Raw genomic sequence first — 23,931 nt, forward strand, 5'->3', positions numbered from 1 at the left:
TGAAAATAGTTTGCAATAAGCAGACTTTGTTAGGTGTGCCCAGACAGGATTCCTGACTTAATATGTAGATAAGCCAACTAGAGGGGAGGCCATATTGGATTTGATGCTTGGCAACGAACCAGGTCAGGTGTCAGATCTCTGAGGGAGAGCATTTCGGTGATCACAACTTCATGACTTTTACTATAGTCATGGAGAGGGATAGGAGCAGATAGTATGGGAAAGTATTTAATTGAGGGAGGGGGAATTACAATGCTAGTAGGCAGGAATTGTGGAGCATAAATTGGGAACAGATGTTCTCAGGGAAATGCACGGCCGAAACATCAAGATTGTTTAGGGAGCACTTGTGGTGAGTGCTGGATAGGTTTGTTCCACTGAGATGAGAAAGAGATAGTGGGGTGAAGGAACCTTTGGATGACAAAAGATGTGGAACATCTAGTGAAGTGGAAGAAGGAAGCTTACTTAAAGTTAAAGAAGCAAGGATCAGTGGGTTACAAGGTAGCTAGGAAGGAACTGAAGAATGGACTTAGGAGAGCTAGAAGGGGGCATGAGAAAACCTTGGTGAGTGGGATTAGCAAAACCCCAAGGCGTTCTACACTTAGGTGAAGAACAAGAGAAAGGCCAGAATGAGGGTAAGGCTGATCAGGGATAGTGGAGGGAAATTATGCCTGGAGTTGGAGGAAGTAAATTAGGTCCTTAATGAATACTTTGCTTTGATATTCACTAGTAAGAGGGACCTTATCGTTTGTGAGGACAGCGTGAAACAGGCTGATGTTCCCAAACAGGTTGAAGTTAAGAAGGAGGATGTGCTGAAAAGTTTGAAAAACATGAGGATAGATAAGTTCCCTAGGCCAGACAGGATATAACCAAGGTTACCATGGGATACGAGGCAAGAGATTACTGTGCCCTTAGCAATGATCTTTGTGTCCCCCCTGTCCATTGGAGTAGTACCAGATGATTGGAGGGTGTCAAAAGTTATTCTCATGTTCAAGAAAGGAAATAGGGGCAACCCTGGGAATTATAGACCAGTCAGTCTTACATTGGTGGTGGGCAAATAAATAGAGAGGATTCTAAGAAACAGGATTTATGATTATTTGGAAAAGCATAGCTTGGTTAGAGATAGTCAGCATTACTTTGTGAGAGCCAGGTCGTGCCTCACCAGCCTTGTTTGAGGATGTGACAAAACACATTGTAGAAGGTAGAGCAGTGAATGTGCACATGGATTCCCTCATTCCCTCATGGTAGGCTCATTCAGAAAGTAAGGAGGCATGGGATACAGCGAAAATTGGCTGGCCCATAGAAGACAGAGGGTGGTAGCTGATGGAAAGTATTCAGCCTGGAGCTTGGTGACCAGTGGTTTCCATAGGGACCTCTGTTGTTTGTGATATTTGTAAATGACTTGAAGTAGGATTGTGGGTCAGTAAGTTTGCTGACGACATGAAGGTTGATGGACTTGTGGATAGTTTGGAGGGCTGTTGTAGGTTGCAACGGGACATTGACAGGATGCAAAGCCGAGCTGGCAAATGACAAATGGAGTTCAACTTGGAAAAGTGTGAAGTGATGCATTTTGGAAAGTTGAATTTGAATGCAGATTACAGGGTTAAAGGCAGGATTCTTGACAGTGTGGAGAACAGAGGGATCTTGGGGTCTACATCCGTACATCCTTCAAAATTGCCACCCAAGTTGGTGGGGTTGTTAAGAAGGCATGTGTTGTGTTGGCTTTCATTAACAGGGAGGTTGAGTTTAAGAGTTGTGAGGTTACGCTGCAGTTCTATAAAGCCCTGGTTAGACCACACTTTGGATATTGCGTTCAGTTCTGGTTGCTTCATTATAGGAAGGATGTGAAAGCTTTAGAGAGGGTGCAGAGGAGATTTACCAGGATGCTGCCTGGACTGGTGGGCATGTCTTATGAAGAGATGTTGAGGGAACTAGGGCTTTTCTCATTGGAGAGAAGAAGGATGAGAGATGACTTGATAAAGGTGTACAAGATGATGAGAGGCATAGATAGAATTGATAACCAGAGGTTTCCAGGACAGAAATTGCTATCAGGATGGGGCATAAATTTAATGTGATTGGAGGAAGGTTTAGGTGGGATGTCAGAGACCAGTTCTTTACACAGAGTGGTGGGCACGTGGAATGCACTGCCAGCAGTGGTAATAGAATCAAATACATTAGAGACATTTAAGCGACTCTTGGATAAGCACATGAAAGATAGTCAAATGTAGGGTCTTTAGGTTAGTTTGATCTTAGAGAAGGATAAAAGGTCAGCACAACATCGAGGACATGGAGGGCCTGTACTGTCCAGTACTGTTCTATATTCTACGTTAACACTCAATTTATCAGCAGTGACACTGAATCTCACTATTTTAGACATTTTTGCTTCATTGTGATGGATGTGTCCTTGTTAAATTATAATGCAGGATGTGTAGAGCTATGATTGCAAACCCAGTAACTTGGAACAGTCAGATGATGCAATTTTTAAAGTAGATGAGATTAAACTGATTTACTCTGTAAAGCTCTTAATTGTGGTGTGAGGGCTCATTACTATTTTGTTCTTTTACAAGGTAAATGGGTCAGGAAGCCAGTTAATCAGGTGATATATGGTGTCACTGGATACCTTTGTGTGTGTTGCAATGTATTCCATTTGCAGTATTCAGGAGGATCTTAATCTGTAAGTTGACAAGCGAATATTTTTTAAAGATCTGCCAATATGTTGAAATAAACAGTAGAAAATTGCAAAAAATGTTATTTATTATAGCTTTGCATTCATCAGGACAATCCACAGGAATACTGATGTAAAGGGGAACAAAACTTTTATACTGTATGAGAAACCTGTGCTGATTAGTTGGTAAGTGGAGTCTGGTAGAAATGTTACCTTGGAGAAAATATCAGTTGGAAGATGGTTGAAATTTAACTGTCCAGCTTTGTTTAAATTTAAACCAGGCAGATTGACCCTGATTTGTCATGGTATTGTCCTGAAGAATGGCTTGTTCACTTGAAACAGTCACAGGGTGTGTGTGTATGTTTTTCCGTCAGCAAGGTGCAGGGCCTTGTATATTAATATGTGTAGCTTCTGGTACATGCAAGTGAGCCATGCTGTAAATCTAACTGACATCTTAAAATCATTGTCAACATTATGATGAGCACAGTCAAGATTATCTAACAAATGTTGTCCAATCCCATAGAATCACTCCTGATGTTAGACACTGAATTGAGAGTTTTGCAAGAATGGGCTGGTTACAGTGCTTGTATGAACAGCTGACAGGATGTACTGTTTCAGACAATCCTCTTGTCTTTGGAGTATTTGGCCTGTGAACCTAGCATCACAATAATGTATGAATTTCAGTTATGTACCAGTATTTTATTGGAATAAAAACTTGGCATTATCTAAGTTGTACAGCTGCTTCTGTTATGCTTGTTTCTTTGAACTTGTCTTTATTTCTGTGCTGCAAATATATTACACCACAGGCAGAATTTATAATGCAATATTTATGCTAGAGAGCGATATTCATGAGCCAACTAGTGATGTGGCTTCAGCAGAGTAGCTTCAGAGTTTCCTTCAATCTGCAGCTCCTGACAAGAGGTTTTGTGAAATGTGGTAGAAATGCTATTCATATGGAGGGATGATAAGAGGAATCCGCATTTCATTTGGATTAGTTTGAGGTAGACAAACTGATCATCTATTGACATCAGTATTACAAAATGAATAAGGTATCATTTGGCACCACTTTACATTCACCTGTGGAAAGGAAGAACCAAGTGTATTTTCAAACTAACAACTAAATGAGTAAGTATTTGTACCTTATAGAACAAAAATATAGGTTCACATTTGTTTCCAGTCTTTCACAACTTGAGCGATCCCAAAGGAGAACCGATACTTTTGAAATGCAATCACTGCAGGAAATGGATATTCAGTGAATATCCTTGATATTTACAGTCCTTTCAGAGTCATAGAGTCTTAGAAATGTACAGCATGGAAACAGACCCTTCAGTCCAACCCATCCATGCCAACCAGATATCCCAACCCAATCTAGACCCACCTGCCAGTACCCGGCCCATATCTGTCCAAACCCTTCCTATTCATATTCCTTTTAATGCCTTTTAAATGTTGCAATTGTACTAGCCTCCACCACTTCCTCTGGTAGCTCATTCCATACATGTACCACCCTCTGCATGAAAAAGTTGCCCCATAGGTCTCTTTTATATCTTTCCCCTCTCACCCTAAACCTATGCCCTTTTAGGAGCTTACTAATGTTTGCTGTTTTTAGAAAAAAAAATCACTTTCTTATTTTGTCATCAGTCGTCCATAGAATAATTGAGGTGAAGTGACGGCCTAAATTTCCACAATGATGGAGAGGGTCTCTGTCTTAGCCACAATGATGATACACCCCTAATTCCCAATGTCTACAGAAGGAAAAGCCAGTACAACTTGCAAATGATCTCCTGGTCCAAATTTTCTTGAAGACTTCAAAATGATGATCTAGTAGTTTTCATTTCCCTGTGTTACATTCTGTTTCCTGTCTGAATCCCATCCTCGAATGTGGCATTCACCCCATTTTTTGAGAGGTGGGAAAGAATGAGGAGTGATTGTACATTTGTGGTTTATGGAGGTAATTACAATTACACCTGTTAGACAACAGTTGCCTTCAAATACACCCCTTTCTTGGTAGAGAAATGTCCAAAATGTGACTTTACACCTTGCAAGAGAATACCTCATTATGCTGATTTTATTTGGAGAGGAAAGGTACTCCTTTGCAGAGGTTCAGAGACATCTTGGGGAAAGGTCAGGAGGCTTTTTGTAAGATATTAAACACCCTTAGGTATAGTTAGGTGCAGACATGAAAGTGCATAAATATGGGAAAACTGATCGACACTGCTGTGGAACGGTCAACTGTCTAAATCTTCTGATATTTACATTTTTAGAAAAGCGTAAGTAAAATGTAACTGTGCTGTTTCATTATTTGATGACATTAGCCTGTAGGTCATTATAGGGTTTGTGCTATGTGATTGATCTCACAATCTGTCATTTTTTACTGTGGAGTGCCTGACACCTCACAATTTGACAGCATCAAGTGCTTCTAAAGTTTTGGGAGTGGGACTATGAAGGCAAGTGCTTATTTTTGTGAGGGCTCAAGTAATTGAAGCATGTTAAATTTGGTGAATGAAATTTATGAAAGAGTTTTTTTTAAATGATGCATTTATCAATGGATGCTTTGGGCATTTACTGGAATTGGAGACAGTGCAGAAAAGCTTCACTGATTGATCTCCCATATGGAGGGACTGTCTAGGGTAGTTCATTGGAATTTGGAAGTGAGGTAACCTTATTGAAACATATGTAATTCTTTAGAATGATAGATGCTGAAAGGTTGTTTTCCATTGTGAGAGTCTAGGATTAGAGGATAAGGTCTCATAGTTAAGAGAATTTTTTTTTATGGTAGTGAATCTAGGGATGTAGAGGCTGGGTCATTATTAGATTAGATTACATTACAGTGTGGAAACAGGCCTTTCGGCCCAACAAGTCCACACCGACCCACAACCCACCCATACCCCTACATTTACGGGCAATTTAGCATGGCCAATTCACCTTACCTGCACATCTTTGGACTGTGGGAGGAAACCAGAGCACCCGGAGGAAACCCACGCAGCCACGGGGAGAACTTGCAAACTCCACACAGTCAGTCGCCTGAGGCGGGAATTGAACCGGGGTCTCTGGCGCTGTGAGGCAGCAGTGCTAACCACTGTGCCACTGTGCCACCCTGTATTATGTATATTTAAGGCTGAGTTGGACATTGTTAGTAAGGGAATGAATGGTTTTGGGGTAAGGGCTGTAAAATGGAGTTGAGAATAATCAGATCAGGTGTCATCTCATTGAAAGGCAACAGACCTGACGGACTGAATGATGTCCTGCTCCTTTGTATTATGAATGCTTGGTGATATGCTTGACATTCTAGTGTGGAACAATGTCTTTAGAAGAAAATAATAACTTCTGAAAAGGAGAAATATTTTCTGAAAAATTCACTGAAATATTTTCATGTTTTAGTTGACTAGATTTTAAGATCTGGTTATCTTCAAAACATTTCCATTGCATTGACATTTAATAATGATGTAGTATAAACAAATAAATATATCTTAACTTATCTGTTAATAGCTGTTAGGTTTTTACTATAATTCCCCTTGGAGAATGAGACACTTCATTCTCATATCTGATCACATGTATAATAAATAGAGTAGAAAAGGTATTAACTGGGGAACAGATGGCTTAACCTGCTGTTGAAACCATTGGATTTTTTTAAAAGGAAAGTTTTGTGTGCATTAGTTATTTCTGTTTCAATTTCTTATGAGCTTAATGCAAATTGCAACAGTCTGTTAGAATTGTGGCTGGATGTTGAAACCTGGTTGGGCTCCAATATTGGTGATGGTTGGGTGCACCGTTTGGAATCACTGACCATCTTGCTGGTTACCTGCTGAGATTCCAGCAATGGTATGTAAAAAAAAAACTGCCCCTCACTGCCTGAATCACCACACTAGTAGCTCCTATCTCCACCAATGGAACTGGTATCTCCTACTACTGCAGGGCCTTTGGCCGACAGCATCAGGAGTCTGATTGGATATTTCCTGTTCTTTAATGGTCAGATGCATTAAAATGGGACTTGTCTCAGACACTCCTGTACAGCGTCAAAATCTCAAGACTATCACCAGCCCCGGTTTCTGAGCCTTAATGAAAAATGCAGCTCATGATTTCTGAACCAGCAGGAAGCACAGCTGTCGCAGTTTGTAACCAGAGAGCTGCAACTGTGCAACTGTTGACCTAAATTTGAGTCAGTGGATAATAGTTCTTTCGAAAGGATGCTTTCAAAGTAAAGTTTGATTCACAATTAACTGCACAATGTCTGGATTGTAAATGGTCATGATTTGGTTTTACATCATATTGCTTTCCTGTTGGGTTACACTGTGTCGTTCCTATTTCATTATTCAGACCTTCTGAGGCAGAGTCCTGATGACTTAAAGAAAAATCTCCTGAAATGCAGTGCTTGGTCTGCATTCACACCCAGCCAGAAGATTTTTTTATTGGTATATATCTTCCTGGAAACTTATTCAAAAGTAGTAGTACATTGACAGGCTATGTTATGGTACAAAAGTCTGCTTTTTCAAAATGGGCAGTACAAAATACAATCAGAAAAGATTTTAACAAGTATTATTCATTTTTCAATGATGCAGTCAAATTGTACTGCACTACAATACAGTACAGTTTACTTTTAATGTGCACTTGCTACATAGTGTTTCTCCTTTTTTTTTGATTTACTGCTTTTGCATTTTTGGAAGAAACTAGTGTGTAGGTCAGGGGCTCTGGCCATGTGACGAGGTCAAGTTGTGGAGGTGGGTACCCTGCAGAGTGGCATGTTGGTTTGCTGTCATCATCCCATCACTCAGTAATACTTACTGAAGTGAGGTGGGGATTGTCAGAAGTCCCTGCCTGCAAGTAATGTGTGCACAATCACTTGGGTTGATGGGTCACTTAAGCCTTGTTGTGCAGATTGATTTATGGGAGCTGAAGCCGTCCTGTCTAGTCACTTATCTGGCCTCAGGCTACCTTGTGGAAGAATTGCGGGTCCATAATAATAGCCCTGTCATTGTCCGTTACCCGAATTGCATGATTCATCTCCTCCGAAGCTGCCTTCTACCTTTTGAGAGGACATCTGCCCACCTACCTGCTTTAAGTGGATGACAAGTCTGTACTTGGGCCAATATTTCCCCACACAGTACTGGTTTATGTCCCATTAGACCCTGATGCATGGATCCTAAACGAAAAGCAAAACTCCTGTCACTGTCTTTTCTCTTTAATATTTGCAGTAACCCTTAGAGAAGTATCACATTATTCAGTATGATCTAATCACATTTTGTAGTTGCTATTTCACTTCTGCTGGAATAAATTGCTGTACCAAAGGTTTGCTTCTGCTGGAGCCCATTCTAGATTATTTATTTGGCGCTGCCAGCTAATTCACAGAAGTGACCTGCAGTCGAATATTGGGGATTGTTTGATGATGCTTAGCAGTGAGCAGACTGACTCAAGCTAGAAAAAGACACATTTGTTTGAAGTTTTTTTATCTTGTATTCATCAGGACAATTCACAAGAATCCCAATTCAAAGGACAAACCAATGTTTATGCTTCATGACAGCATATGTACTCTGGTAGAACCATTGCCATAGAGAATATATCAGTTAATGACAATTGATAGTGAACTGCCAGGCTTTGTTTGCTGACACCATCCCATTAATAGGCAAGACTTACTGAGGTGGAGTGGGGATTGGCAGGAGTGCCTGCTTGCAAGCTGTGGGTTCCCAATTAATTGGGCTAAACGGTCACCAGATTGGACAATGTCCTGACCAGAGTCAGAGAAATGAATGACAGTCACCTGTTTTAATGATTAGAAAAGATGCTGTGTGCATGGCTGCAGAGAACAGGGCCCTGTGTGCCAATATATGTTGCTTTCAGTCTATGCAAATGCATTACACTGAAAGCATGGTTGACAATTCTAAATTGATTGTCGGTGTAATTCTTTGCATGCTCAGAATTATTCAGTAAATATTGTCCATCCGATATTGGACATTGAGCCAATGTTTGCAAAACTCACAACACATTCAGTGTGATCAGTACCTTGCTTGTTGTGACCAGCTAAAGAAATAGTTATTGTGATCAATCAGTTCAGAAGTGTTATCGGACCTTTCCCTGGCAGGTAGGAGTTGAGCCCACACATTCTAGCTCAGAAGTGTCGGTAGCTCTACCACTGTGACACAGATACTGTTCACCCAGATTAATGCTCTGGAGATATGGGTTCAAATCCCTCCATATCAACTGCAGAAGTCTAAACTCCATTATCTCGAGAAAATGTGGAATTTAAAAACTACTTTCAGTTGTAGTTTCCTGGCCACTATCATCCATTGTTGTTAAAAGTTGATTTTTCTGGGGTAGTAATCCCATATAGAGGTTTGGGGAAAGGATGGGCAATTGGCACTATGTTATAAGGGTGGTATGGATATGATGGGCTGAATGGCCTTTCTCTACACCATAGTGATTCTGTGATTCATTTAAACCATGCATACAAACTTTGACTCTGTTTTTGCACTTGTTGGGTTCAGTTAGCAGTGCTTTTCACTTTGGAGACAAATGTATATAGTGAAGACTCTGCCAGGACTTGAATCTGGATTGATACTGAGTTTTGCTGCATTGCTCAGCCAGCTGTTTTGGGAGACATTGAGACTGCCTACCTTTTCAAGTAGATGTCAAAGTTATAAAGCACAAAATACCTGTTGAGGTTGTATGGTTAGTAATAGTGACTGCACTGAAATGTATAGAAAAAATTGGGGATATCCAAAACTGCATAAATGCACGTTGGTATTTTTGTTTCTTCCTTTTCCTTCAGCCTGACCATGGGCACAATATATAATTTATACTAAATATCTGTGCTGAGAATGAGTTATGACCCTCTAAAGACTTTCACCAGATTGATAACTGGTACCAAAAAAATGGAAGAAACCTGCCATTTCCATCCTTTTGGTGAAGGAAAATACAAAACCTTTAGTACAAACTTGATGTCATGAAGATAATTTAGACTTTGGTGCTGGAAGCCTGAGAACAGATGTTACACCTGCAAGTCTATTATGATCATATGGTAGGACAATTTTATCCAACAGCATAAACATCCTCATTGTGACAATGAGACACCAGCTAGATGAAAAAAAAATCTTATTATTATGAGGAGTGCAGTTCTTTGGAATGTTTAGTTATGACTGTCTCAGAATAAATTGCTCAAAATGAGGTACAGTTGTCTCCCTACATTTCTCCATTGCTTCCAAGATCTCTCTCATTTCTATCTTGCTAACCAGCAAGCACTGAGAAAATGGGTGAACAGGATTTAGTGTGAGATAAGACATGGGCAGCAGAATTCTGGATGATCTCAACTTTATAAAGAGTAGCTGAAGGCTATAATGTCAGAACCTAGTCAAGTGGGCTTTCAAATATTCAAGTCTACATTAATAAAAGCATGATGAGTATTTCAGAATTGTAAGAGCTCCACCAACATTGTACTTGGTCGATGTTAGAGGTGAAAAAGACAGTATTAATGGCAGCATACATTCTAATGCAATGTAAGTCACTCTACCATAATCTTCTGGAGCCACTGCAATTTAGACCAAAACTGGTACTGAAGTTTCCAGTGAATTCCATCACTAGGCTATCTTGAGAAAAGCATTGAAGATTAATGGGCCTATATGCCATGCCCCTCATGGGGTGTATTTTCCAAAGGCAGGGTAATGGTGCAGGGCCTCGTCGTTATGAGATCAGGTGGTGAACCCACTGTCTTCCTGCCCACCCTAACTCAGTCCCCAAAATAAAGTGTCTAAGGAGGCGTCCAAATAGTCTATATACCTTAGCCTTATCGAGGCCTATCACTGACTAATTGTTGCCCACTTAAAGCCTTAATCTAACGCCCTTGCATAACATGCTGAGTAGTGGCAGGCAGGTGAGAATGAGAAAGCTTTTCTTAGCAAATTTGATGAAATATAGGTCAGGATGTTGGGTCAGTGGGGTAAATCATTTTTGGGACTGCCTTGTGCTCTTCAGAGACATGCCCCCCGATATTACCCCATTCTTGTGCCTCCCCTGCCTGTCTTTCAAAACCCCCACCTTTCCCTGACTCCTGATCCCTCCTTATCTAAAAGTTTGGATTTCTCTCTCTCTCTGTGGCCATGTTTTCTGAGCCTCATCATTGTTCCAGCTGTGCTCAATTTTGAATTCTGGGAGTTGGAGAACTTCTGGCCAATCAGATTTGGTTGTAAGATAGCAATAGCTTTCAACATCACGCACCCCCCCCCCCCCCCTCCACCCCCACAACCATCCCTCTCATAGGCACCCATTGAGAAAAGTTCAGCTCATCAACAAAGCTCAACTGTTTAAATACTTTTTTTTTGTATTAATCATTTGCTAATTCATCCTCATGTATCTATTGTGAATGATCTAAAAGTCTCCGAGCATCTCACAATTTCTACTCTAATTTCAGTTGAGATCCCGAATAAAGTAATACCGGAACTTCACTTTTTCCATGCCCTTTAGCTGTGTGCCATTTACTCAGTTATTATTGTACAAGCAACTATGAAGTTTATTTTCAGAGTGCAGTCCTATTATTTTTACTTGGAAATGGAGTATATAGTTAATTCTGTCTGAACCCAAAGCTGCATGTTCATATTAATGGGGGGAGCTTGGACCTTTTCAGATCTGTAGAGGCAGCTGTTTATATTTTGGTGCCAACTGATGTTTTGCGCACCTGGTTTCTGGTTTTCTCTTATTCTTGAGAGGGAATCAGTGGAAACCAACTCTTCCTATATTTCATAACAATAGTTAGTTAATGTATTACTGATGTTAAATTAATACATATTCATTCACTTCGGAAAATAATAGACATTTCACGCAAAGTTTTCAGTTTTACTACTTTTAGTCTATCATTGCCATTACAGTGATGCTTATTCATTTACTTTTTTTTGTGAAAACACATAAATTCTATACTTGTTTTGGGACAGAGTAGTTGCAGATTAACAGATAAAATCTGTACAAGGAAAGGGAGCATTACAATAAAGCTTGATCTAAAATAAAGAAGTTCCTAGAATTGATTATTCTGAAATGTCGGTCAAATGAGTGATGAAGAATTTGAAATGTTGTAAGCAATATTTCATCAGCTTTATTTCAGGTTTCAGGTTGAACAAGTGTCTGCAGTATTCACGGAAAGACCTGAATAATTTTTTAAAGCTTTTCTTTTCCACTTGCGGGCCACATACATCCTGTGGTTCAGAGGGCTGGCTCTTGTATTTCAATGAAAGGCACTCCAGATTGTTAGAGCTGGAAAGTAATAATTGGTCCATGGATGACTGTCCATCAACCTTCCCTCACTTAAACCATCGCCTCTTCTAGATGTGGTGTAAAACTAGAATCATCCAAAATTTTGGAATACTGTGTGCAATTCTGCTCTTCCTGCTACAGGAAGAATGTTGAGAAACCTGAAAGGGTTCAGAAAAGATTTACAAGGATGTTGCCAGGGTTGGAGGATATGAGCTATAGGGAGAGGTTGAATAGGCTGGGGCTGTTTTCCTTGGAGCGACGGAGGCTGAAGAAATCATGACGGGCATGGATAGGATAGATAGACAAGATCTTTTCCCGGCAGGGGAGGGGTCCAAAACTAAAGGCATAGGTTTAAGATGAGAGGGAAAAGATTTAAAAGGAACTTAAGGGGCAACTTCTTCATGCAGAGGGTGGTGTGTGTATGGAATGAGCTGCCAGAGGAAGTGGTGGAGGCTAGTGTAATTATAACATTTCAAAGGTATGTAATTGGCACAGTGGCTCAGTGGTTAGCACTGCTGCCTCACAGTGCCAGGGACCTAGGTTTGATTCCAGCCTCTGGTGACTCTCTGTATGAAGTGTGCACACTCTCCCCATGCCTGTGTGGGTTTCCTCCCGCAGGTTAGATGAACTGGCCATAGTAAATTGCCCATTGTGTTCAGGGATGTGTTAGCTAGGTGCATTAGTTAGGGGAAGTGTAGAGTAATAGGGCAGGCGAATGGATCTGGGATGGGATACTCTCCGGAGGGTTGGTGTGGTCCTGTTGATCCAAATGGCCTGTTTCCACACAAGGGATTCTATGATGGAAATGAATAGGAAGGGTTTAGAGGGATATGGGCCAAATGCTGACAAATGGGAAAAGATTAAATTAGGATATTGGCTAACATGGTTAGCCCTTGACTGGAGTATTCAGTTTTTGGGCGCAACGTTTTTACAAGGATGCCAAATCTTGGGTGCTGAAGAGATTTATTAATACAGTAGCAGGGATTTGAAACTTCAGGGAAACAATGATTTCTCTCTTCGGAGTAGAGAAGGCTAAGATGGATCTTGGGAGAGGTACTTACAATCGCAAAAGGTTTCAAGAATAATCTGAAATAAAAGAAAACAAAGTGCTGAAGAAATGCAGCAAGTCTGGCAGCATTTGTGGACAGAGAAGGCAATGAATGTTTCAAGTCCAGAGTGGCTCACTGGACTCAACATTTAACTGTGTGTTTCTTGCTTCACAGATGTTGCTGGACATTCTGAGTTTCTGTTTTTATCTCAGATTTCCAATAGCTGCAGTTCTTTTTTTAAATATTTATGAATAAACTGGTTCCAGTAGCAATAAGGATCACAAACCGGACTCTCAGATTGAAGATGATTGGCAAGATTCTCAAGGTGAAACATAATTTATGTAGCGAGTTATGATCTGAAATATATTGCCTGAAAGATAGATTAAAAGAAGCTCAATACTAACTTTCAAAAGAGAATTAAATAAATACTTTTCAGGGTTGTGCGGACAGAGCAGTCATACAAACTAATTGAATAGTTCTTTCAAACAGGCATGATGGGCTGAATGATCAGCTTCTATACTACTTCAAGGGTTCTAATGTTAAGGTGAACTGCTTGATCAAACAGTACAATTAAATGTATTGCATAATTTGCAAAGGAAAATGAAAGTTGAGCAAAACTTATTCTTGCAAGTGATTTTTTTTAGGAGTTGTGCAATAAAGCTGAATCTGTGCATTGTATTAACAGATGATTTGGGCAGTAGCTTTTTCATTTATCCTGACTTTGGTTTGCTTCTTTTGACTATATTTACAACAAAGCGAATGAATTTTAACAAAATGCTTCTGCTATACATAATTGATTAAAAATGAACACTGAGCCAAAAATAAAGTTATATGCATTATAAAGCATGACCAAAAACCTGGTCTGAGGTGACAAAGTTCTGAAGCAGGAAACTAGCTATCCATTGTTTAGAGAGGCGCTGGTGGGGCATACTGCAAAACTTTACGCAGCAACTGAATTGACTCAGTCAAGAAAGGAGGCAGACAAGGTTACAGTGTGAAAATAGGTCGTCTTCATGTAGGAGCAGAAGCTTCGTTCATCATCAGATGGGATGGGAGGTTTGTGCAAAGCTTGTTTCAACCCGAGCCACTGGTCAGAGGGAGGGGGATAAATCAGTGTGGAGTTAATGGTGCAGGCGACATTGGCCCACGTCTAATGAGATTAAGTTGCAGCTGATCCAATGTCAAATGTAAAGCAAGTAAGTTGATAAGTCAATGCTTAAATGTGAGGAATGGCAGTGTTGAACATATGTGTATGAACTCTTATCACATCATCTTCAAAAGATAAGAACAAGAACTAAGGACTTTAAATGAGAATGGCAAGCCAGTGAGTGTATTTAATGAAATTATCTCTTTCCCCCGCCCAAAATACCAAGCACTGTCTCCTAATAAACAGCCAGCAGATAACTAGCTGTTGGAATGAACCTTCAGTTCATTCCTCGGTCGCAGGAGATTGAGGGCAACATAAAGCTTACAAAGCTCCTGCTCCATGGCATTTTGAATTTTGCATGTGTATGCTTTTTTTTCTCTTTTAGCCTCATTTTTGAGATGCAAACATTGATGAAAAGATGACTGTTAATTGCCCATTTCTGGTGCCCTTCCTATCTCAGTTACCAGCTTCAACTGCTATAGGCTGTGGTATATTAGTATCTATTTGTTTTAACCATTTTTCTTTGTAAATTCTTTGGCTTGTAAAACAGGGCATGAAACAGTTATTCATCAATGAGCTTTCAATAGGATTAATCCCAAAATAACCATTCAACTATTTGGGTGGCACAGTGACTCAGTGGTTAGCACTGCAGCCTCACAGTGCCAGCGTCCCAGGTTCGATTCTAGCCTCAGGTGACTGTCTGTGTGGAGTTTGCACATTCTCCCTGTCTCTGCGTGGGTTTCCTCCTACAGTCCAAAGATGCGCAGGTCAGGTGAATTGGCCATGCTAAATTGCCCCATAGTGTTAGGTACATTAGTCCTAACACAGCAGGCCAGGCAGCATCTGAGGAGTAGGAGAATCAACGTTTCAGGCATAAGCTATTCTTCAGGAATGAGGCTGGTGTGCCAGGCGGGCTGAGATAAAAGGTAGGGGGGAGGGAATGTATACTAACTACATTAGTCAGAGGGAAATGGGTCACTCTTCGGAGGGTCAGTGTGGACTTGTTGGGTCAAAGGGCCTGTTTTCACACTGTAGGGAATCTAATCTAAACTCGTTAACTCCTTATTGGTTCGATCTTTGCAACACCAATCATTTAAATCTTATTATACTTATGAGGCCTCTATTAAAAATATGATGTTGTTCAGGAACTCTGAACAGCTGGGTATCCGTGAGGACCCGTTGAGAGTTGTAAACATTGCCAAGATAAATCAGAACTGTGAACATGGATAGGAGCTGATTGTACTTCTGTTTGCATCAGAATAATGGATTGAGAAGATAGCCAATCTTCAAATCTTTGAATTAATTTTGGATGGGCCCCAGGTCACAAAAGCTTTCTCATGCAGAACAGTTTAATCTGGCAGCCAACATATTAATTTCCGTCGTTGTATCTGCACTAACTCCTACTCGATTCTTGTGTAAGATTCCACTAAACAAACTACTTCCCATACAATCCTGTCAAGTGTTATCACTAATCCTAGTCTAACAATTGACAGAAATGGTTTTCAGGGAAAATCATGCTTAATGTTACACTGTGATAACATAATTCACTGTCTGGTGAATTATTTTTACATACTGCTTTCTGTTGTTTCTTGCTTGGGTTCAATGGTTTAAGTGAGCAGTTAAATGGGCTGTTCCAATAAGATTTGCCAATTTACTGTTGTTGTGCAGCAGTCACAAATTTTAATGCTTGAATGACATCTTCTTGGCAAAGTGGCTGTGTTTATCCAGTCTCAGCTGAACCACTGAGATGTAGCATTTAAAGTGAAATCCCCAAATTCTGTATTATGCTGGTGCCTGTTCCCTCAACATGTTTCTCTGAGATATGAAATTTGAGATTGTACTCCAAACTGATACTTTTAATTCTACCAAAACCACAGCTGTGTGGAAACACTACTTTGTTTCACTTCACAGAATGAAGTAATTTAGCTGATCATAATCGTGATGCTGTTTGTATGAACTAATCCCTTTGCTTCTTATCCCCTATCATTGAGCTTCTAATATTGGTCCCATTTTTAGATTACCAAGCCACTACAATACCTTAGAGCCTGGAGGCCTGGATACAAGTCCCACCTGTTCCAGGGATGTGTAATAACATTCCTGAACAGATTAATTAGAAAATAAAGGCTGCAATGATTTCTGTCTCAACAACTGTCAGCAATAATTTATCTAACAACTCTGAAGAAGCAAATTTCTTCTGGCCTCTTTTCTCATTTTCAGTGAAATTTGCAAGTCTTGCTTTGAGTCCCAGCAAGAGGAAATAGGCTTTCCTTATTTATGCTATGAAAATCTTGATAATTTTTTGAAAAACTACATCGTGTCACCCATTTGTTCTAACTTGACAAAAACAATACCCACAGCACATTTGCATCTAAGGTTTGCTGTCCCCACTTGAAGGTATTAAATTACTTACTATTATGGGATATTTAAGATTCTGGTTGTAACCAAGCTGATGTCTTATTACATTTATTAGTTCATCTTTGCTCTTTTCATCTGCTGTTTTAATAAAAACTCCTTAAAAGTGCAGGGAATAGTTTTCATTATCAAAGTGGATGAAGCATTAGGAATTAGATTCGTGTGGAAGATTACACATCATTTGAACACTTAATTAGTGTTTCTTTCCAGTGGCTCATCAAATGCATATTTAAACATATGGTAGTTTCCAATTAATGATAGTGAAGGGTGTAATATTCGGTCATTTTAAATCAGAAGATTTTAGCTTTGAAATGATCAAATCATGTTTTGAGGGAAAGTATAAATCTCCTCCGAAATATGAGTTTTTATTCCATTATCTTGCACTTGCAGAAGAGCACTTAACCAGAATGTTTACAGGTTGGAGGGCTCCATCGCACTGTTTTATCTTTCACTGTAAGTCATGAGGCTTCTTGCTGGAAGCAGAGAAGAATGTATCTCATGAAAGTTTCCTGAAAAAGACTATACTTTTGTGGCATGATTCCAGCTAGAAAAGGACTCTTGTTGAAAGCCATGTAACATATGCAACACTCCATCTTCAATCATTAAGGAAATACATAGCTCTGGCATTTATTTTAGGTATGTTTATGACATGGAAGGGCATAATATTATTGAGAACAAGGTGTCTCTGGATGCTGCATAGCAGAAAAAAAAGGAACAATCATTTAAAAATTAAACTGCTTTTATTTTCAACATTGGAAAATTGCTTGAATTTAATTCCAACTTATCAAAAGTGAGTGAAAACAATTCTGAATACTTTTGTATTTAATGAAGTTGGCTTCTGTTGTAGCAAATCAAATCCAGGCTGCAGAAATGGATTGCAGTGGAATCTGTTCCATATTATTTGAGGCAGTTTATGCATGCTGTGGCATAATGTTAAACTCTTATTCGGAAGCAAGTTTAAGATGTGGTAAATTTCATGATTAGTGCACCAGCAGAGAGATTCTATTGAAAGGCGGCAGCCGAACATTGAACACATGCAGAGTTCTCCATGGTCTCAGTAAATCAGAAATATTTAATTCTAAAAGATTTTTTTTTTCTTGGCAGACTAAACCTGTTGCATTTGCAGTACGGACAAATGTTGGCTATAGCGCTGCACTGGATAATGATGTTCCTGTCCCAGGCATGGCTATCTCATTTGAACCAAAGGATTTCCTACATGTCAAAGAAGTAGGTTTGATACACAGTGTAGCATTTAACAAAGTTGATCTTAATCAATATGTGTATATATGTATTTACCTTTTTTCCTTATTTATTCCCATGTTTAGAAATTTAGCAATGATTGGTGGATAGGACGGCTGGTTAAGGAAGGCTGTGAAATAGGTTTCATCCCGAGTCCAGTCAAACTAGAAAACATGAGGTTCCAGAATGATCAAAAGGTGAAGCAAGGAAAATATCACTCCAGGTAAGCGGACAGAATGTGAAAGGTGCCCAGGACCAGCATGTGATAATTCAGATCTGATGAATAGAGCTGACTATTTATCTCTCTGTTTTGCTTTGTCGGATTAGTCAGCTTAGTCTGACAAAAAGCAGAAGAGAAAAGCTTGCAGCTGCCTCAGAAACAAAATGGTACTGCTGAATAATTCCAACTCTGGTCAGGCTTGAAATCGGGTTCCAAATCAGATTTATTAACTGTGCTGAGGACTGAATGTAGTTAAGGCCCAAAAATAAAAAAGTAGTCTAGAATACTTTATTGAATGCTATTATTGACTTTTCATTTTTATTATAAATAAACACCTTCAGTGAAATTTGGAAGAATTGGAAATTATCAAATGAAGACTGCACATACTAGAGTCATGGTGATAAAATGAAAATACAAATGAGCTTGCCTCAATATAACTAAGACTACTTATGGTGATTATAAATCAAACACATATTAAAATACTAGTAAACTTTTTTGAAGAAAGTACATTGAATTATATTGGTCTGGACTTTGCTGGAGTGAAATATCTCATGATGTGTCAGATAAGTTAAAATTGTTTGTGCAGTTGTAGATTTAAGACTTTAGTCCACAAATTTCTTGCAAATGCAAACTAATGTCATCACTCTGTTCTCAACTAAGCACCTAGAGTCATGGTGATCAATTAATCAAACAGTGTATCTCCTTAACTGTTTTAATTTAAAGAATGTGAATTATCGAATTAAGAGTGAAAGTAGGCCATTCAGCCTCTCTAACTTGATCTGACATTTTAATATGATCAACTGTGATGTGTTTATGGCCTCAAATCTATATTCCTGTCGACACATAATAACGTTAACTTCCTTGTTAATCTTTATATCCTCTTTATAAATTACTTGCTACTTTTACTATCTTTATATTGTTGCTAAATTTGCTGATGATGCACTGAGTCGGTTTAACTAAAGCCATTTATATAGATAGCAAATAATTGAAGTCCCAACACTGATCCCATGGCACACAATTGTCACATTCTGCTAACCTAAAAGGACCCATTTACACTTACCCTGTGTTTCACATTAGTTGTCTTATGCTCTGTCCTAGCTAATATCTGACCCCCCCCCCCCCCCCCCCACCCCGCAACACCATGAACTCATATTTTGCATAGCGATCTTTCATATGATTTTTTGTCAGATGTTTTCTGAACTTTTTAGTAGACAACATTGATTGGTTCCCCTTTTATTTATGTTGCTTGTTACTTACTCAAGAAATTCTAATGAATTAGTCAAACATGTGTTCACTTTCACCTATTTTTCTAATCAACCTGTTCAGAGACGTTATTACACACCACTGGAACAAGTAGGACTTGAATCCCAGTCTCTTGGTCCAGGGGTAGGAACATTGCCCCTGCACCAAAAGAGGGCTCCATGACTTCCATTTCACAAGACTCTGCCTGCTTGCAATAAGATGTTCTAAGCATCCTGCTATAAGCTATTCAGTAGTAGATTCTGGCATTTTCCCTTTGACAGATGTTAAGTTGGTCTGTAGTAGATTCTTGACATTTTCCAGTCTTTAATCAAGAACTTTATTCCTTGATGAAGATCTTTGTTATCAGTTCACTTTTTGTAAATATTGATTTACATCCTAACTCTAATCTTAACCCTAATCTCTGACCCCTTTTCTGACTATTGCAATTTAAATTATTATGATTTCCAAATTTACTCGTTCTGTACTGTCTTCTATGCATCTGTAAAGCAATTGCTTGGATGAGTTATCTTTCAATGAAAAGTAATCCCAGTTTCTCCAGTTTCTGTTTTAGAATTCAAACATCTAATACCCGCACTTTCCAAATATTTTGTGATCTCATTTTGAAGCTTAAAAATTATCGTCATTCCCCCCTCATTGAGAAGGTTTGGACTTCAAAGTGATTCCGCTGTTTGGAAACAGTTTCAGCGTGTGTAAAGCTGTTTTAACCTGGCTAGAGCTGCATAATGTCCATTGCTACCTCAGAGCTTACAAACCCAAAATTTCACCCCATGACCTTCAGTTGGGTCCCAACTCCCACTTGGGAAACCCTGATCTAATGTGATGTCACTTATTCATTAGGGAAGTTTCATCATTCTTAATGTTTTTCTTACCATGCCAAGGATAGCAGCTGATATGAAAATTAGACAGCAAATGTAATTATTTGCCTGCATGGGCAGTAATGCAAATAATGTATGTCTATAATTCAACTAGATAAGGAGACCAGCTGTAACACAGGATTCGACTTTTGGTATTCACTGTCAGAAAACTGTCATTGCTTAAAGTAAACTAATTGGTGCATCATGTAATCAAGAGCATAGATTAAAACAGTCATGCATAGGATGAAATGGAATAATCCTACCAGGTGGGGAGGAGAGCAGGAAAAGCTGCCTAACTGGGAATGCCACATGATAAAATATAATTTTTTTGTTTTATTGTATTTACATCACACTTAGCCAAACATACCTATGCCAATGTTTGTGCTTCAGACAAATGTTTTCTTCCGCTCTTTCCCATTTAATTGTCAGTATATTTTTCTGTTCTTTCTCATGTGCTTACCTAGCTTCTTGTTAAAGGTAGCTATGGTTTTTGCCCTGATTGTTGTAGAGAATTGCACATTCTATCCACTTCTCTTTCTTGATGAAGGAGCTTCTCCTTATTTTTTAAATTGATTTTATTTGTGAATATCAGCCATTTATGGCCCCCTAGTATTTGTATCCTCTACAAGTGGAACCACCTTCTTTATTCTACCCTGTCAAAACCTTTCACGATCTTCAAGGTCTTTAACAGGTCACGCCTCAGATTTGTTCAAGACCAGTCTGTTTAATCATTCTTGATGAATATAGCTTCTCAGTTCTGTATCTACCCTTCAAATCTTCTTTATTCTTGAATTTTCTGAGTCCCCTACCACTCTCCTCATTCAGAAATTATTTGATGAAAACTATTTGTAGTACTATTAAGTGTAGTAATAGCAGTAAAAATAAAAGTGTGGTGCTGGAAAAACACAGCAGGTCAGGCAGCATCCAAGGAGCAGGAAAATTGACGTTTCAGGCATAAGCCCTTCATAAGGATTCCTTTGAAGGGCTTATGTCCGAAACATCGATTCTCCTGCTTCTCGGATGCTGCCTGACCTGCTGTGCTTTTCCAGCACCACACACTCTCAACTCTGATCTTCAGCACCTGCAGTCCTCACTTTGTCCTAGCAGTAAAAATAAGGGTGACAAACTATTCAGAATCTCTGGAACAGTTAAGCAGAGGATCTAAAGAATCAAAACTGATGGAAGTTGGTTATCTTTACTGTTGCTTAGTTATGTCATTGATTATAATATGATTAAATTTGAATTGTATCTATCTCTTCTAGTAAATCAGGTGGAAATTCATCTTCTAGTTTAGGTGATGTGGTACCCAGTTCTAGGCGATCTACTCCTCCCTCTTCTGGTAAGTAGATTAACAAGTTCTCTCCTGACTGAATTATGCAAATATTGTAATTATTATTAGTTTATTGTTATGAATAGTATATTGCGTTATAGAGTTGTGTATGTTCTGAATGTTCTTCTGTATATATTCTGCATGTACAAGCAATGAGAGTATTTCATGCTGCTGATTAATATTTAAAGTAAGAACAACTTCGGCAAAGTCAACACTTAAGCAGGGCAACTTCCAAACCTTGGCCTTTCGAAACAAAACTGTATCACATAACTTCCCCCATTAGCTGAGCACATCTGAACAAGAGGTAAAGCTGCTGTCCAGTGAGCCCTGTACCTTACATTGTTATCCCTGTGTGAATGCATGTCAGGATTGTTGTTGGTCAGTATCAGATTGAAATCTGTCTCATAGCCTTCCTTAGTTCAGTGAATAGTTCAGCACCCTTTTTATGATTTAAGTTAATTCACACTAAATGACACCGGATTTAGTTCTAACCAGAGAAATTTAATATGTGAGTTGATTTACTGATTGTTGATTAGAGGAGGAGAGATCAGATTATATTTGAAGATCTGAAATGTGATTGCTTTATTGAGGTTAATTAATCATTGCTAGACTACACAAATTCTGAAATGAAAACACTCGATTTCCTTTTGGTACTTAAAGTGAAGCTACAGTATGTTTTTGCCATTTAGGCTGGATATTCTTAACTTCGATGGCAGAAAGTTGAGGGTTAATATTTAGGAGCTTCTAAATTCAAGTAAAATTTGAAGATTATCTTGCCATGCACCTTAAAGTACAGTTGCAGCTGATGATCACATAAGGTCTTTCAACTGCACGTTATTAACAGATTGTGAAATGCAGAACAATGTGACTGCTGAGAGCAACTTGGGTGATGTTCGCGTTATGTGTCACCATTACATTTATCAAGATTTTTATGCTTCTTTTGTGGCTAATCTTGTTATTCATATCCTGAGTCAGTTTACAAAGCATTTAGTTATTACAATAGTTTTTTGTATTATTTTAATCAATATTGTTTTCTCTCCACATCTGGTCTACACTTCATCTGGTGCATTCATTTTATTTCTTCAATCATTCTGAAAATCAGCTACCTCTGAGCTTTAATTTCAGTGTGTAGATCATCTGGAGGTGACAACAGCAATACCATTCAGATATTTACTGGGGAGTAGAGTGAGAGCTAAAATTCACTAACTTCAAGATGACTTCCAACTTCTCTGAGACTAACCAACTGCATTCCTCCAAAACTTCTGCAATTTTTGAATATCCAAGCTTAAAGTCATGATTTCCTTTTTAAACTGGTGGAATTATACCATAAAAGCAAATTAAAGGTTGTTAAACAATGCAATATTAATTTCTAAAATCTACAGAAAGACATTTATTACCAAAGCAGCAAGATGGTGGCTGGCTCCCTCTCTTCACCTGATAATTATCTCGTTCTAACCTAAACTCTCATGTCTGCACAAATTTGTCTTGCAGTTTTTGCATTGCTCTACTCTTCACCATGAAGTTGCTCTTGCAGTAGCTTGGCACAAAGTTATTGCGTAACTCTGAGCACCATTTGGCAGTAGAAACTGGCATCTAGCATCTTACAACAAGACAGTATCTATGTAAACACATAAATGTTTGGAATGACCAAAGCTGCAGCTTCCTTTTGATTATGTTTCCCGCAACAAAACAGATGTAATTTGCACACTGTACTTCCTCCTTAATTGACCACCTTGGAGGAGATGATAATGACAGAGACAAACTCTGACAAGTTAAAAAAATTTCAGAATGCTAATGTAGTACAATTTATTAATTAACCTTGTGTTCAAATGATTGAAATTACAATGGACATTAAAAACATAGGAACAATAGTGTATTTATGCTGATCCCTTGTTGCCCAAAGGGCTTTTGCCCGAAACGTCAATTTTCCTGCTCCTTGGATGCTGCCTGGCCTGTTGTGCTTTTCCAGCACCACTCTAATCTAGGCCCTTGAGAAGGTGCTGATCAGCTGTCTTCCTGAAAGGCTGCAGTCTCTTTGGTACAGGTAGACCCAATATGCTGTTAGGAAGAGAGGTCCAAGATTTGGACCCAGTACCATTGAAGGACAGTGATATATATGCAAGTCAGGGTAGTGAGTGGCTTGAAGGAGAACTTGCAGTTGGTGGTCTTCCAATGTATCTGCTTCCCTTGTCCTTCTAGATAGTACTGCTAACATGTTTAGAAGGTGCTCTTTAAGGAGCCTCAGTGAGTTGTTGCAATGTAAACGGCAAATGGTGCACACTGCTGCTGCTGAGCTTTGGTAGGGGAGGGAGTGAATGTTTGTGGATGTGGTGCCAGTTAAGTGGGATGAAGTCGAGCTTTATCCGGGATGATGTCAAGCGTCTTGTGTGTTACTAAAGTAGCACTCATCCAGACAAGTGTGAGTATTGCACCCCACTCCTATGCCTTGTGCTTTGTATATGGTGGACAGACTTTGGGAAGTCAGGAGGTAAGTTATTCACTGCAGGATTCTGAGCCTCTGACCTGCTGT

At 39.1% G+C, this 23,931-nt stretch overlaps 1 protein-coding gene across 11 annotated transcripts in view; it reads left to right on the forward strand.

Moving 5' to 3' along the window:
* Nucleotides 1-23,931, forward strand: part of LOC140480693 (voltage-dependent L-type calcium channel subunit beta-2-like) — a 349,445-nt gene that overhangs the window by 284,291 nt on the left and 41,223 nt on the right. For all 11 annotated transcript variants that reach the window (XM_072575923.1, XM_072575913.1, XM_072575917.1 and 8 more), the window contains 3 exons: nt 17,600-17,722; nt 17,821-17,957; nt 21,334-21,410. In XM_072575923.1, coding sequence (XP_072432024.1) covers nt 17,600-17,722; nt 17,821-17,957; nt 21,334-21,410 — 337 coding nt within the window. The remainder of the gene's footprint in view (nt 1-17,599; nt 17,723-17,820; nt 17,958-21,333; nt 21,411-23,931) is intronic.

The sequence above is a fragment of the Chiloscyllium punctatum genome, chromosome 8, assembly GCF_047496795.1.
Source record: "Chiloscyllium punctatum isolate Juve2018m chromosome 8, sChiPun1.3, whole genome shotgun sequence".
Lineage (NCBI taxonomy): Eukaryota > Metazoa > Chordata > Chondrichthyes > Orectolobiformes > Hemiscylliidae > Chiloscyllium > Chiloscyllium punctatum.